At 36.7% G+C, this 17,496-nt stretch overlaps 1 protein-coding gene across 12 annotated transcripts in view; it reads right to left on the bottom strand.

Annotated features, from left to right (window-relative positions):
• The window catches only part of LOC105478882 (dynein axonemal heavy chain 14), a 524,402-nt gene that overhangs the window by 166,415 nt on the left and 340,491 nt on the right, over positions 1-17,496 (bottom strand). For 9 of the 12 annotated variants that reach the window (XR_011614730.1, XM_071081203.1, XM_071081205.1 and 6 more), the window contains 3 exons: positions 15,234-15,350; positions 3,882-4,040; positions 2,745-2,877 (listed from right to left, as the gene is read on the bottom strand). Coding sequence is in view for 9 of the 12 variants with exons in the window: in XM_071081203.1 (XP_070937304.1) it covers positions 2,745-2,877; positions 3,882-4,040; positions 15,234-15,350 (409 nt within the window). In the remaining 3 variants the exon portion in view is untranslated. Of the gene's footprint in view, positions 1-2,744; positions 2,878-3,881; positions 4,041-13,918; positions 13,989-15,233; positions 15,351-17,496 lie in introns of those variants that run through there. The other 3 variants (XR_011614743.1, XM_071081245.1, XR_011614739.1) reach the window with 2 other exon arrangements.

Here is a 17,496-nt window from a genome sequence, read left to right as displayed (position 1 = left end):
AATGTTAGACCTAATACCATAAAAACCCGAGAGGAAAACCTAGGTAGTACCATTCAGGACATAGGCATGGGCAAAGACTTCATGTCTAAAACACCAAAAGCAACGGCAGCAAAAGCCAAAATTGACAAATGGGATCTAATTAAACTAACGAGCTTCTGCACAGCAAAACAAACTACCATCAGAGTGAACAGGTAACCTAGAGAATGGGAGAAAATTTTTGCAATCTACTCATCTGACAAAGGGCTAATATCCAGAACCTACAAAGAACTCAAACAAATTTACAAGAAAAAAACAAACAACCCCATCAAAAAGTGGGCAAAGGATATGAACAGACATTTCTCAAAAGAAGACATGCATACAGCCAACAGACACATGAAAAAATGCTCATCATCACTAGCCATCAGAGAAATGCAAATCAAAACCACAATGAGATACCATCTCACACCAGTTAGAATGGCAATCATTAAAAAGTCAGGAAACAACAGGTGCTGGAGAGGATGTGGAGAAATAGGAACACTTTTACGCTGTTGGTGGGATTGTAAACTAGTTCATCCATTATGGCAAACAGTATGGCGATTCCTCAAGGATCTAGAACTAGATGTACCATATGACCCAGCCATCCCATTACTGGGAATATACCCAAAGGATTATAAATCATGCTGCTATAAAGACACATGCACACGTATGTTTATTGCGGCACTAGTCACAATAGCAAAGACTTGGAATCAACCCAAATGTCCATCAGTGACAGACTGGATTAAGAAAATGTGGCACATATACACCATGGAATACTATGCAGCCATAAAAAAGGATGAGTTTGTGTCCTTTGTAGGGACATGGATGCAGCTGGAAACCATCATTCTTAGTAAACTATCACAAGAACAGAAAACCAAACACCCCATGTTCTCACTCATAGGTGGGAGCTGAACAATGAGATCACTTGGACTCGGGAAGGGGAACATCACACACCGGGGCCTATCATGGGGAGGGGGGAGGTGCGAGGGATTGCATTGGGAGTTATACCTGATGTAAATGACGAGTTGATGGGTGCTGACGAGTTGATGTGTGCAGCACAGCAACATGGCACAAGTATACATATGTAACAAACCTGCACGTTATGCACTTGTACCCTAGAACTTAAAGTATAGTAAAAAAAAAAATTGAGGAAATAAATTTAACAAAACACAAATAAGTGGAAAGATATCCTGTGTTCATGGATTGAAAGAATTAGTATTGTTAAAATGTCCATACTTCCCAAAGTGAGCTACAGTTTCAATGCAATCTCTACCAAAATTCCAACATATTTTTCATTTTGCCAGTGGAACCACAAAAGATCCTGAATAGCTAAAGCAATCTTGAGGGGAAAAAATAAAAAATAAAAGAAGCTTTTGGCATCACACTACCTGATTTCAAAATATACTACAAAGCTATAGTAATCAAAACAACATGGCATTGGCATAATAACCAACACACTGACCAATGAAACTGGATAGAGGTCCCAGAAATAAACCCATACACTTACAATCAATTGCTTTGGCTATTCTGCAGTCCTGTGTTCATTGCAGGGTTATTCCCAACAGACAAGATATGGGCTCACCCTGTGTTCAGTGACTGAATGGATTTTTTTTTTTTGAGATGGAGTCTTGCTTTGTTGCCCAGGCTGGAGTGCAATGGTGCAATCTTGGCTCACTGCAACCTCCACCTCCTGGGTTCAAGTGATTCTCCTGCCTCAGCCTCCCTAGTAGCTGGGATTACAGGTGCCCGCCACCACGCCCAGTTAATCTTTTGTATTTTTAGTGGAGATGGGGTTTAGCCATGTTGGCCAGGCTGGTCTCAAACTCCTGACCTCAGGTGATCCACCTGCCTCTGCCTCCTAAAGTGCTGGGATTACAGGCGTGAAACACTGTGCCCAGCCTGAATGGATTTTTAAAATGTGGTGTGTATGTGTGTGTGTGTATATATATATATATATAGAATGGAATACTATTCAGTCTTTTCAAAGAAGGAAATCCTGTCATTTAAGTGGATTTTAAAAAATGTGGTGCATATATATACATATTCCATTATATATACAATGAAATACTATTCAGTGTCTAAAAAGAAGGAAATTCTGTCATTTGTAACAACATGGATGAACCTGAAGGACATTAGGCTAGTGAAATAAGCCAGGCACAGAAAGACAAATACTACCTTATGTGTGGATTCTAAACAAGTCTAACTCATAAAAGCAGAGAGTAGACTAGTGGTTGCCAGGGGCTACAGGTGAGGTGGGAAGGAATGGGGAGATGTTGGTCAAAGGGTACAAAATTTCAGTTAGACAGGCGGAATAAGAATTTGACATTTATTGCACAGCATGGTGACCATAGTTAATAATGTGTTGGATATTTCAAAATTCCTAAAAAAATAGATTTTAATTGTTCTCACTAAAAAACCTTAAGTATGTGAGGTAATGGTATGCTAATTACATGATATAATCATTCCTCAATATGTATACACATCAAAACATCACATTGTACTCCATAAATACATACAATTATCATTTGTCAATTAAAAATAAAAGTTTAAACCAAAAAAATAAAAGATAACTCAGGAAAAAAAGGATTGTCTTCTTATCTCCTCTTTTGAATTATTCCACATTGTTACATAACAGATTTGCTTTTTTTTTGTAAAAATAGGCACATTTATATATTAAAGCACACTTTTAAAAATCAGACAGATCAAATTTAGAAGTTAATATATACAACCTTGATTTTTTAGTTTCACTATACAATAGGGTATCTCCTAAAATTGAACCATGTTTTATGTCAAATGCTCCTGGACCCTCTAACTTTTCAAGCATTTGATTAATGGCAGCAGTTTTCCCAACACCAGATTCTCCTAAGGGAAAAAATACATAAGGTTAGATATATATGCAAGAAAATGATACATGTTAACACATTAAAATGAACCAATAACATTCTCCCTCAATTGAAAATTACATAAAAAGTGTGTTTTTGTTCTTGCTTTTTTAAAAAATGTGGTTGAGTGGTTAAATGAGGAAGCTAATATAAAACCTTCTCAAATTGTTTGAATTATTTACATTTCTTGCAAAAGAATAGACTGAGTTAATTATTATTTTTATCTAATGTTCACATTAATCCTTTTGTACAGAACTACAACATGAAACATAATTCATTAAAAATTTCTGCCAACACAATTTGAGGAAGAAATTTGATGATAAACTTTTTGTTGAATCAGAGTAGGGACTGTAATGATTTTACAATTCATTAAGTATTAAAGTAAAGATAAGTATTTTCTTAGACAAAATTAGAGGCAAGGTATGTGTTATCTGAGAGTTACATTGCCTGAATTCTTTGAATACGGAACTGGGAAAATGATACTATTGCCTCTGGTGCTATGCAACACAAGTTAGAGAATTAGAGAATTGGAAAAGGTAATTGATGGGTTGGCATATGCATTAAAAGAGAGTAGGAGCTGTATTGAATTACTCTTTTGATAATGGTAAAAGATAGAAAAATCTTCATATTGGATTGGGGAATCCCATTGAGTGTGTACATGTAAGTATACCAATCAATGTTACCAATAAGAACCTCAGCCCACAGGCTACAGAGGCCAAACATATATTATTAATACAATAGCTCTACTTCTGGCATTTCTCCTGCAGGTAATGAAAAGATGAAAAAGATTTATAATGTCCTATTTTGGAAAATATGTGGAAAAATGGGTGCTCATACTCTGCTGGTAAGAATATAAATTAATATAGTAACCAGAACTTTTCAGGGTATATATTTTTCCCACTTACAAAATAAGATAGTTAGACCAAATATCTGTAAACCTTTTTCTAACTCTGAAATTCTCCTTCTATTAAATATTTGTAATACCTGTGAGAAGTACAGGGCAGGAATTCTTTAAAAGAAGGCTCATGAGAAAAGAAAGGCATGTTGTGTCTCTGGTAGCAGTATAATTAATGCATTCTCCACATTCTGTTATCTTCAAGAAGTTTTCGCCAGATCTTTGAAGATTAGTTAGTAATGAAGTTCCTAAGTTAAAATTTTAAAAAAAGTTTCAAATGACCTAGAAAGCACTATTCACCTAATCTTTTTTTAAAAAAATCGTTAGAATTATTTTTATTTTCATTAATTGTACATATGAAAAGTACATGGCTGGCTGGATGCGGTGGCTCACGCCTGTAATCCCAACACTTTGGGAGGCCAAGGCGGGCAGATCACGAGGTCAGGAGAAACCCCGGGGGTCAGGTGAAACCCCGTCTCTACTAAAAATACAAAAAATTAGACGGGCGAGGTGGCGGGTGCCTGTAGTCCCAGCTACTCGGAAGGCTGAGGCAGGTGAATGGCCTGAGCCCAGGAGGCGGAGCTTGCAGTGAGCCGAGATTGTGCCACTGCACTCCAGCCTGGGCGACAGAGTGAGACTCTGTCTCAAAAAAAAAAAAAAAAAAAAAAAAGAGAAAGAAAGAAAGTAAGAAAGAAAGAAAGTAAGAAAGAAAAGTACATGGCTATGCAGAAATAAAATATGTTAAGATTTGTTTCAGGAAAATGTAATCATGTCACAATATAGTCAATCATAAAAATTCATTAGTTCATTACTCTTAAAAGTCTTCTTATTCTGAGAAAACTCCATTGATTATGTCCAGGAGTTCCAAAACATCATATGTATTGAAGAAACAGTCATTTCCACTAAGTTAAAGTCATTCTGCAAGTCACTTTCATCACCACTTTCATCACCACAGAGGACACTAGAGGCAATTTTAGCTGCTCGACAGAAATTCATGGATTTCTACATTATGGCAGTTTTCCAGTGGTGGATGCCCTAACCCTGGAGGTCAAAGCAGTGACACAGTCTATGGTGGACTGGATATATTCACCTAATCTTTCAGGTCCTCAAAACATAATAATTTCTGGAAAAGTCTGCACATTACAAAACAATTTAAACATACACAAATAAGCCATAATTTTACAAGTGCCTGGGGATCTCTGCTGATCTCATAAATTATCCCTCACTCATACTCTTTCTGACTTTTTGATGTGGACAGTTATTGCTATCAACTTTCCTCTGAAAATGCGTTAGTTGTGTCCCAGAGATTCTGTCTCTACCTATTTTTTTTTTTTTTTAATAGCAAATGGGCTCCTTTACTTTGATTTGTAAAGGCCCTTTATATATTAAGGAAATTAGCTCTTGTACTTTGCTTGGTGTTTTATGTAAGTACTCTATTATATTTGACTGAGCTATTCTGTCCTCATTATTTCCTGGCTACTGTTACTCTGTTACTTAACATTTCTGTATGGAATTTGGAATCAGCTTCTTTAGTCCTCACCACACCTATAGTGTGGTATGTTTATTGGAATTATCTTTACTTCATGGATTAATTTAGGAAGAATTAACCCGTTTAGGATGATAACTTTTGTCCAAGAACATGGCATGCTTTTTTATTTCTATGTCTCAGGAATGTTTCCAAGTTTACTTCATATCGATTTTGCATTTTTCTCATTAAACTTAGTTTTCTGTATTTCATCTTCTAAAAAATTTTGCTTTTGCCATTTTATTTTTTTTTATGCTTTTAAAATTTTCTTATTTTATTTATTTATTTTCTTACCCAATCTTGCTGCAGTTGAGCCCAAATCCATCCCACAGAAGCAATGCCAATCTTGTAATGTTCACTTCAGGCTGTCTACCTTACTCCAGCAGCCACTGCGGTAACTTCTGGATGACCAACACATGCGCACTAATTCCCTCTGTTTTTGACACTTTAAATAAGATCTTTTCTTTAATTGTTTACCTTGTAACTGGTTGTTGTTTGTATATATGTGGAATCATTATTTTTATATATTGTTTTGTAATTAGACTAAAACTAAATTCTCTTATTGCTTATAGTAGTTTTAAGTTGATCCTTTGGTTTTCCAGATATTTTATTATAACTTCTGCAAATAATTAAAATTTAACCACTTATTTTCCAAATTTCTATCTCTAATTCCTCTTTTTAATTGCATTGGCTCGTATATACAAAACAACATTGAGTTAAAAATTGGATTTTAATGGTAATGCTTCAAGTATTTCCCCTTAAGTAGACTCTGCTGTTGTTATCAAACTTTTAACTTCTGTTGTATTTTTCATTTCTAGAAGGTCTCCTTGGTTCTTTTTCAAATTGTGTCAGTTTTTAATAGTTTCTCATGCATTTCTGGTATTTTCTTTCTTTTTAATTCTTTAAAAATGGCAAGCGTGGCTGCCTGAGAATATATACCTTTATTCTAGTCATCCAAGTCTCATTAATTTGTGGCTGCAATCTTGTTTCTGCTAATTATCCTTAAAGGGGCATTACATTTGAAAATATTATTTGTAGGAATAATATAAATTGTAGTATAATAGTTCCACTCTATAGAAAGTATGTTCATTGGCTTCTAACTGGATGCTGGGAGACTACTCAGGGATTCCCTTAATCCCAATTCAAGACTGGAGGTTCCTTAGATGTAGGATAACATATCTGGCCTCCGATTATGGGTACCTGGATATGTAAGGGCTGGTTTAATCCAGTTCACCTTCACATAGAGAGTCTAGCTCTTCATTAACCCAGATTAAATTATATGTGTATGTGTATGTGAGAAAGAGTGGAAGGAAGGAAGCTTTGATTTCTGTCATCCTTAATCCTTGAATAGCAAACCTAATGGCACAATGACTTGATTGATTCAATCAAAATCTCATGTAATTCTTTAAATGGATATTGTAGCCTCAATAATTTCTATAAAGGACAATTTTCAGCACTCCTAGTTGTGGATTGAACATTACTACAAAATTCACATTTAAACTCCTCAAACATTAGTAGAAATCAAAATAAAACACACAAATCTTAATCTGCAAGCAAATGTTTCCTTCCAATAACTACCACCCCATGATAGCAAGAAAGAGAATTCTGTGTCATGGTCTGTCACGTCAGTACTCAATACTGGTATTTATATATCAACATCTTATAAACCCTTAGAGTACAGATTCCAGAAGAGAGAGTCTGAATTTTTTCCCCTTTCAGTTAGTTCCCAGTGCAAACAACTACACCAAAAGATCTTGTCTAAACATAGTTCTGACCACTTTATTCTTTGTTTTCTATACTCAGTAGTCGTTACCACGAGGCCATTTGAAATGATAGGTTTGGGTGGGTAGGCAATACCTCAATTTGCCCTTTGTTGTTAAGTTGGCTACCTAGTAGACAGCATCCAATGTGAGGCTCTGGAGAAAAACAGGTCCACAGTCTTCCTTTTGATGTTTGGGGGATAGAAACAGTTAACATTTTTGAAACTATGAGAGCCCAGTATGCCGGACTCTCAGTTTTAGATTGTAGGCTTCAGGTAGAGAGAGTCTCCCTTGCCGGAGCTCTATTATCTTTCATTTTTGCTTAAAAACGAGTTAGCTTTTATCTAAATTCATCCCTCTCTTATTGAAATTCAGTAAAAGTGACAAAAAGTAGCCAATTCACACCAACGTTTTGATCTTCCAGCCATTTTCCCTAGAGTTACAGCACAAGGTCTGTCTCCCAGATATCACAGCTAACAATGTTGCCAATTTTTTGGCCATGGCAGATAAAGGATTACCTGTATTCATCTGCAACACTGTGTCTTCATTGCCCAGCATCTGACTTTTAAGTCAATGTCAGGTATTTCAGGATTTTTTATGTGATTGTGTCATTTATAGCTACTGAAATGTATATATATATATATATATATATATATATTTTATTATACTTTAAGTTCTAGGGTACATGTGCACAACATGCAGGTTTGTTACATATGTATACATGTGCCATGTTGGTGTGCTGCACCCATTAACTCATCATTTGCATTAGGTATATCTCCTAATGCTATCCTTCCCCCCTACCCCCTCCCCACAATAGGACCCAGTGTGTGATGCTCCCCTTCCTGTATCCAAGTGATCTCATTGTTCAATTCGCACCTATGAGTGAGAACATGCAGTATTCGGTTTTCTGTTCTTGCGATAGTTTCCTGAGAAGGATAGTTTCCAGCTGCATCTATGTCCCTACAAAGAACATGAACTCATCCTTTTTTACGGCTGCATAGTATTCCATGGTGTATATGTGCCACATTTTCTTAATCCAGTCTGTTACTGATGGACATTTGGGTTGATTCCAAGTCTTTGCTATTGTGACTAGTGCCGCAATAAACATATGTGTGCATGTGTCTTTATAGCAGCATGACTTATAATCCTTTGGGTATATACCCAGTAATGGGATGGCTGAGTCAAATGGTATTTCTAGTTCTAGATCCTTGAGGAATCGCCACACTGTTTTCCACAATGGTTGACCTAGTTTACAGTTCCACCAACAGTGTAAAACTGTTCCTATTTCTCCACATCCTCTCCAGCACCTGTTGTTTCCTGATTTTTTAATGATTGCCATTCTTACTGGTGTGAGATGGTATCTCATTGTGGTTTTGATTTGCATTTCTCTGATGGCTAGTGATGATGAGCATTTTTTCATGTATCTGTTGGCTGTATGAATGTCTTCTTTTGAGAAATGTCTGTTCATATCCTTTGCCCACTGTTCGATGGGGTTTTTGATTTTTTCTTGTAAATTTGTTTGAGTACTTTGTAGGTTCTGGATATTAGCCCTTTGTCAGATGAGTAGATTGCAAAAATTTTCTCCCATTCCGTAGGTTGCCTGTTCACTCTGATGGTAGTTTCTTTTGCTGTGCAGAAGCTCGTTAGTTTAATTAGATCCCGTTTATCAATTTTGGCTTTTGTTGCCGTTGCTTTTGGTGTTTTAGACATGAAGTCCTTGCCCATGCCTATGTCCTGCATGGTATTACCTAGGTTTTCTTCTAGGGTTTTTGTGGTTTTAGGTCTAACATTTAAGTCTCTAATCCATCTTGAACTAATTTTCATATAAGGAGTAAGGAAAGGATCCAGTTTCAGCTTTCTACTTATGGCTAGCCATTTTCCCAGCACCATTTATTAAATAGGGAATCCTTTCCCCATTTCTTGTTTTTGTCAGGTTTGTCAAAGATCAGATGGCTGTAGATGTGTGGTATTATTTCTGAGGGCTCTGTTCTGTTCCATTGGTCTGTATCTCAGTTTTGGTACCAGTACCATGCTGTTTTGGTTACTGTAGCCTTGTAGTGTAGTTTGAAGTCAGGTAGCGTGATGCCTCCAGCTTTGTTCTTTTGGCTTAGGATTGTCTTGGCAATGTGGGGTTTTTTTGGTTCCATATGAACTTTAAAGCAGTTTTTTCCAATTCTGTGAAGATAGTCATTGGTAGCTTAATGGGGATGGCATTGAATTTATAAATTACCTTGGGCAGTATGACCATTTTCACAATATTGATTCTTCCTATCCATGAGCATGGAATGTTCTTCCATTTGATCGTGTCCTCTTTTATTTCACTGAGCAGTGGTTTGTAGTTCCCCTTGAAGAGGTCCTTTACATCCCTTGTAAGTTGGATTCCTAGGTATTTTATTCTCTTTGGAGCTATTGTGAATGGCAGTTGATTCATGATTGGCTCTCTGTTTGTCTGTTACTGGTCTATAAGAATGCTTGTGATATTCGCACATTGATTTTTGTATCCTGAGACTTTGCTGAAGTTGCTTATCAGCTTAAGGAGATTCGGGGCTGAGACAATGGGGTTTTCTAAACATACAATCATGTAATCTGTAAACAGGGACAATTTGACTTCTTCTTTTGCTAACTGAATACCCTTTATTTCTTTCTCTTGCCTGATTGCCCTACCCAGAACTTCCAACACTATATTGAACAGGAGTGGTGAGAGAGGGCACCCCGGCTTGTGCCAGTTTTCAAAGGGAATGCTTCCAGTTTTTGCCCATTCAGTATGATATTGGCTGTGGGTTTGTCATAAATAGCCCTTATTATTTTGAGATATGTTCCATCAATACCGAATTTATTGAGCGTTTTTAGCATGAAGGGCTGTTGAATTTTGTCAAAGGCCTTTTCTGCATCTATTGAGATAATCATGTGGTTTTTGTCTTTGGTTCTGTTTATATGCTGGGTTATGTTTATTGATTTGCGTATGTTGAAGCAGCCTTGCATCCCAGGGATGAAGCCCACTTGATCATGGTGGATAAGCTTTTTGATGTGCTGCTGGAATCAGTTTGCCAGTATTTTATTGAGGATTTTTGCATTGATGTTCATCAGGGATATTGGTCTAAAATTCTCTTTTATGGTTGTATCCTTGTCAGGCTTTGGTATCAGGATGATGTTGGCCTCGTAAAATGAGTTAGGGAGGATTCCCTCTTTTTCTATTGATTGGAATAGTTTCAGAAGGAATAGTACCAACTCCTCCTTGTACCTCCGGTAGAGTTTGGCTGTGAATCCGTCTGGTCCTGGACTTTTTTTGGTTGGTAGGCTATTAATTATTGCCTCAATTTCAGAGCCTGCTATTGGTCTATTCAGGGATTCAGCTTCTTCCTGGTTTAGTCTTGAGAGAGTGTAAGTGTCCAGGAAATTATCCATTTCTTCTAGGTTTTCTAGTTTATTTGGGTAGAGGTGTTTATAGTATTCTCTGATGGTAGTTTGTATTTCTGTGGGGTTGGTGATGATATCCCCTTTATCATTTTTTATTGCATCTATTTGATTCTTCTCTCTTTTCTTCTTTATTAGTCTTGCTAGCAGTCTATCAATTTTGTTGATCTTTTAAAAAAAACCCGCTCCTGGATTCATTGATTTTTTGGAGGGTTTTTTTGTGTCTCTATCTCCTTCAGTTTTGCTCTGATCTTAGTTATTTCTTGCCTTCTGCTAGCTTTTGAATGTGTTTGCTCTTGCTTCTCTAGTTCTTTTAATTGTGATGTTAGGGTGTCAATTTTAGATCTTTCCAATGTGGGCATTTAGTGCTATAAATTTCCCTCTACACACTGCTTTAAATGTGTCCCAGAGATTCTGGTATGTTGTGTCTTTGTTCTCATTGGTTTCAAAGAACATCTTTATTTCTGCCTTCATTTCATTATGTACCCAGTACTCATTAAGGAGCAGGTTGTTCAGTTTCCATGTAGTTGAGCGGTTTTGATGGAGTTTCTTAGTCCTGAGTTGTAGTTTAATTGCACTGTGGTCTGAGAGACAGTTTGTTATAATTTCTGTTCTTTTACATTTGCTGAGGAGTGCTTTACTTCCAACTATGTGGTCAATTTTGGAATACGTGTGATGTGGTGCTGAGAAGAATGTATATTCTGTTGATTTGGGGTGGAGAGTTCTAATAGTTCTCTATTAGAACCTAATAGAGATGTCTATTAGGTTCACTTGGGGCAGAGTTGAGTTCAATTCCTGGATATCTTTGCCAACTCTCTGTCTCACTGATCTGTCTAATGTTGACAGTGGGGTGTTAAAGTCTCCCATTATTATTGTATGGGAGTCTAAGTCTCTTTGTAAGCCTCTAAGGAGTTGCTTTGTGAATCTGGGTGCTCCTGTATTGGGTGCATATATATTTAGGATAGTTAACTCTTGCTGTTGAATTGATCCCTTTACCATTGTGTAATGGTCTTCTTTGTCTCTTTTGATCTTTGATGGTTTAAAGTCTGTTTTATCAGATACTAGGATTGCAACCCCTGCTTTTTTTTGTTTTCCATTTGCTTGGTAGATCTTCCTCCATCCCTTTATTTTGAGCCTATGTGTGTCTCTGCATGTGAGATGAGTCTCCTGAATACAGCAAACTGATGGGTCTTAACTCTTTATCCAATTTGCCAGTCTGTGTCTTTTAATTGGACCATTTAGTCCATTTACATTTAAGGTTAATATTGTTATGTGTGAACTTGATCCTGTCATTGTGATATTAGCTGGTTATTTTGCTCACTAGTTGATGCAGTTTCTTTCTAGCAACAGTAGACTTTACATTTGACATGTTTTTGCAATGGCTGGTACCGATTGTTCCTTTCCATGTTTAGTGCTTCCTTCAGGATCTCTTGTAGGGCAGGCCTGGTGGTGACAAAATCTCTAAGCATATGCTTGTCTGTAAAGGATTTTATTTCTCCTTCACTGATGAAACTTAGTTTGGCTGGATATGAAATTCTGGGTTGAAAATTCTTTTCTTAAAGAATGTTGAATATTGGGCTCCACTCTCTTCTTGCTTGTAGAGTTTCTGCCAAGAGATCTGCTGTTAGTCTGATGGGCTTCCCTTTGTGGGTAACCTGACCTTTCTCTCTGGCTGCCCTTAACATTTTTTCCTTCATTTCAACTTTGGTGAATCTGGCAATTATGTGTCTTGGAGTTGCTCTTCTCGAGGAGTATCTTTGTGGTGTTCTCTGTATTTCCTGAATTTGAATGTTGGCCTGCCTTATTAGGTTGGAGAAGTTCTCCTGGATGATATCCTGCAGAGTGTTTTCCAACTTGGTTCCATTTTCCCCATCACTTTCAGGCACACCAATCAGACCTAGATTTGGATTTTTTCACATAATCCCATACTTCTTGGAGGCTTTGTTCATTTCTTTTTACTCTCTTTTCTCTACACTTCTCTTCTTGCTTCATTTCATTCATTTGATCTTCAATCATTGACACTCTTTCTTCCAGTTGATTGAGTTGGTTACTGAAGCTTGTGCATTTGTCACATATTTCTCGTGTTATGGTTTTTATCTCTATCAGTTCTTTTGAGGTCTTCTCTGCATTGATTATTCTAGTTATCCATCCATCCATTCTTTTTTCAAGGTTTTTAGTTTCTTTGTGCTGGTTACATAGTTCCTCTTTAGGAGGAGAAGTTTGATCGATTGAAGCCTTCTCCTCTCAACTCGTCAAAGTCATTCTCTGTCCAGCTTTGATCCATTGCTGGTGATGAGCTGCGTTCCTTTGGAGGGGGAGATGTACTCTGATTTTTTGTATTTCCAGCTTTTCTGCACTGCTTTTTCCCCATCTTTTTAGTTTTATCTGCCTTTGGTTTTTGATGATGGTGATGTACTGATGGGGTTTTGGTGTGGGTGTCCTTTCTATTTGTTAGTTTTCCTTCTAACAGTCAGAACCCTCAGCTGTAGGTCTGTTGGAGTTTGCTAGAGGTCCACTCCAGACCCTGTTTGCCTGGGTATCAGCAGTGGAGGCTGCAGAATATAGAATATTGCTGCACGGCGAGTGTTGCTGTCTGATTCTTGCTCTGGAAGCTTCCTCTCAGGGGTGTACCCCACTGTGTGAGGTGTGAGGTGTCGGTCTGCACCTAGTGGGGGATGTCTCCCAGTTAGGCTACTCAGGGGTCAAGGACTCACTTGAGCAGGCAGTCTGTCCGTTCTCAGATCTCAACCTCGGTGCTGGGGGATCCACTGCTCTCTTCAAAGCTGTCAGACAGGAGCATTTATCTCTACCGAGGTTTCTGCTGCTTTTTGTTTAGGTATGCCCTGTCCCCAGAGCTGAAATGTATATTAATTATGATACAAGTTCTGTCTGCTTTAACAAATATCCAAATATAACCTTAGCTTTTAAAGGTGGAATTTGATTCCTCTCTTACGTAACAGCCCATGGTCTATATGTCAGCTTCACAGTGTTAGGAATCCAGGATTCTTTTATCTTTTTTTCCTGCCATCCTTAGCCTGCACTTTCCATATCTAGGTTCTTGGTGGTTGCTTTAGGTCTCACCACCACATCTCAGGAGCAAGAAGGGGGAGAAAAAATTGGATAATATGTGTACATTCCTTTCTTTTGATTGTACAATCTGGAATTTGCATGATTTACCTCTAGTCACATCCTGCTGTCTACAACCTGGTCACATAACCACACCTCTCTACAAGGGAGGTTTAGCCAAATGATGAAGTGGCTAGATGAATCTTCCAATGATAGAGAAACAGGAAAGAATAGAGATGGGAGTGACAAGCAGCAGTGAATGCCACACAGGGTATTGATGCAAGAGGTAACATTAATATTTAACTTGTTCATCATTTTCCTTTATATTTTCCTACCTTGCTATTAAAGAAAGAACCACTTACATGTTTCTCTATAATCCCACACAACAAACAGTTAGGTAAGCACATTAGAAAACAGGTTGATTAATATGTCTGGAATGAATAAAGAAATTAATGAATGTTGGGTGACCTTCAAAACACATCTTCTGATAATAATACATTAGGATTACTCTTTATAAGTAAAGAAGTATAAGAAAAAAAATCCTACTCAACCAGAAAAGGAGACTTTTGAAGCACATCAAGGATGTGCAAACAATTTATCATATTGCGGTTTACCATTAAAAAAATTACATGGTGACATTTAAATTCTTGTTACACGTTTGGGTTTGAAAGCCAGGGAATGTTTTGGCTACTTTTAAGCTCTTTGCCTGCAATTAAAGTAAGTGGCAACCAGAGGAAGTAATGTTTTAGATTTGGAGAAAACAGCTCTGGTTTCCCATGTGAGTGGTATACAAAGATGTGGAGTCACATGCTAATGATATTCAGTTATACTTTTCTATATAGTGGTAAAAAGCTAAGGCTCTGAGTCAGTATCAGCACTAACATATGAAATACAATTCACAGCTTGTAAACAAATATGATTGCCCATGAATATTTATTGTAACAAAATATTGAATAAAATAGTCTTGGCATTTCCAACGAAAATAAATGTAGAGTTAAAACTCTCTGGATGCTTTAGCATTCTGATAGCTCTGGTTGTTTGCTGTCAAAAGTTCTTATAACCAACTCTGAAATTCTTTTATGAGAGAAATCTGACTTCAAAGAAATTCTATTTGTATTTATTAAATTTCTAATATTTGCAAGAACTCTAAAGAGGCTTGATTATTAGATTCCTGCCTCTGCTTCAAATGTCTACCAAGCTGTAAAAGTGCAACAAGTTTCTTTTTTCTGACATCTGTAGATGCAGAAGATTGGGAATAAAAACAATTTAGCATATATGGATATTTGTGAAACTATGACTATTCTTTTCTAATTAGCATTTTCATTTATAATGAAGTGTAAGTTTTCACATAAATGTTTTTCACATTTTACAAGTAGTCCTTTCCATTTTCTTGTCTCAATAATTACAGCTAATTGAAATAGATAGTGCTCCTAGGAAGACTTTCAGTGTGCTACAGTTTTGCAATGTGCATTTGATTCAATAAAATATATTCTAAATTTCTCAGAAAGTAATATTCAAAGGTTATGTTTCTAAAGATGTATTTTATAAACATAGATCTAAACTAGTCTCTACACAAACTTATATTAATCCTCAAGGTTGCTGGTATAATTACTTTTATAAATAGAGTATACCCAATTTTCTAAAGTTACAAGTATGATTCTTATAATTATTCTTACCTCTTTGAATTAGTGTCTGATCATTAGGAACTAACTCTGACCAAGGTATGAATTCACATTGCTCTATATCCACAAAATATCCAAAGATAGAACATTCACCAGTTGGTAGGTTGATGCCTACAACCGAAAATGATAAATTCAACTAAGAAAGGGGTTCAGTTATGGAATGTTTCACTAACCATGAAAACTCTCTCTGAAAGATTTGATTATTGAACCAGAAATAATAATCATTCACAAAGGTTATATCCAACTATGTAAAATAGGCCTGTTTTCCCCCAATCTTCAATGTATAAAAGTGAAGTTTTATTAACTTCTTGTCCTCTTTATACCCAGAAAGCAAGGTGAAATGTGATCTGACATTCCTTGAAATCTTACCCCAAAGTTTTGATTATTATCATGTGTTTGGATGCAGTTAAATGCCAGTAACATACTGATTGTGGTCAAACCAATATATCAGAGAACTTTGTTATTTGTAAATCACACTTATCTTTCTATTATAAAAGTAATACATTTTCTTAGAAAATTCTTAAAATATAGAATAATAAAAGTAAACTAATTTAGCCATGGATTCACCATAAGGTAATAACAATATTAATATTTCACATATTCTTACTTACCACTTGAATGGTAAATAAATCTTTGAAAAAGTGTGTCTGTAAATTTTTTTACCATTCTAAAAATAAATTGTGTTTTCTTATTATTGTGCTTTAAGAGTTCTTTATCTATTCTGGATATATCTTTGTTTGATATGTAATTTATATATGTTCTGTGAATCTGTGGCTTATCTTTCTATTACTTATTGTTATTCTCTTAATGGTATGTTCTTCAGAGCAAACGTTTTAATTAAATTTTTTTCTCTTATGGATTATGCTTTCAGTGTTGTGCATAAGAACTCCTTGTCTACCTGAAGGACACAAAGGATTTTTTCTTGTCCTTCTTAAGAATTTTATAATTTAGACCAGGCATGGTGGCTTATGCCTGTAATCCCTGCCCTTTGGTAGGCCAAGGTGGGCAGATCACTTGAGGTCAGGAGTTTGAGACCAGCCTGGCCAACATAGTGGAACCCTGTCTCTACTGAAAATACAAAACTTAGCCGGGTGTGGTAACAGCTGCCTGTAATCCCAGCTACTTGGGAAGCTGAGGCAGGAAAATCACTTGAACCTGGGAGATGGAAGTTGCAGTGAGCTGAGATCACTATAGCCTACGCGACAAGAGCAAGACTCCACTTCAAAAAAAAAGTTTATATTTTTACAATTTATATTTAGGCCTATCATCCATTTTAGTGTATAATATTAGTCTGTCAAATTCCTTTTTTTAAACATATAAATGTTCGGTTGGTCCAGTACTATTTTCTGAAAAGACTATTCTATTAGTTAGCCTGGCCTGCCATAACAAAATACCATAGACTGGGTGGCTTGAACAACAGAAATATATCACCCCAAGGCAAGGTATCAGATAGCCAGGGATGGCCCTGTTCCCCAGAACTTGCTGAAATTATTCAAACTAGCCAATCCCAAGCCCATTTACACTGCCTCATTGCTTCCTGCAGAAATCACAATAAAGGTACTTCCCCACAGTTCCTCTTTCTCCCTCTGCCTTGGGACTGACCCCAGTGCTTCCCTCCTGAGTTGCCCAATGTGTCATGTTCTTTCTCTTCAGGAACCTGTGAGTATAACAAAACTGTAAAACCCTTTCCAGTTCCCTTTTCTTGAACTGAGTCTGGCCTCACCATACCTCACCCAAAGGAATATGGTAAAAACAGCATGCCACATACAATCTCTGTTGTACATTCTCCTTTATTTTCCTTTACAAATCCCTTAAAAATATAAAAATCATTCTTAGCTTACAGGCTGTACAGAAGTAGGCTACAAGCTGGAATTGCCTTACAGGCTGTAGTATGCTAATCCCTGGTTTAACTAAGTGTCCATGCCTTTATTATATATCATTAGTCATTAGAGAAATGCAGATTAAAAACACAGTGAGATACACTTCATACCCACTGGAACGGCTATACTAAATGAGAAAGACAATGACAAATTGCCTCCAAATGTTGGGGAGGATTTGGAGAACAGGAACCCTAACATATTGTTGGTGGGAATGTAGACTAGTGCTGTCATTTTGGAAAAAAGTTTGTTTAAAAAATTAAACCTAAAACTACCACAATATGACCCAGAAATTCTTGTCTTAGGCATCTATCCAAGAGAAATGAAAACATATGTCCATAGAAAGACTTGCATATGATGCATAAAAGCATTATCCATAA

This window comes from Macaca nemestrina, chromosome 1 (genome assembly GCF_043159975.1).
Source record: "Macaca nemestrina isolate mMacNem1 chromosome 1, mMacNem.hap1, whole genome shotgun sequence".
NCBI classification, from domain to species: Eukaryota; Metazoa; Chordata; class Mammalia; order Primates; family Cercopithecidae; genus Macaca; species Macaca nemestrina.
This window is presented reverse-complemented; position numbering and strand designations above follow the sequence as displayed.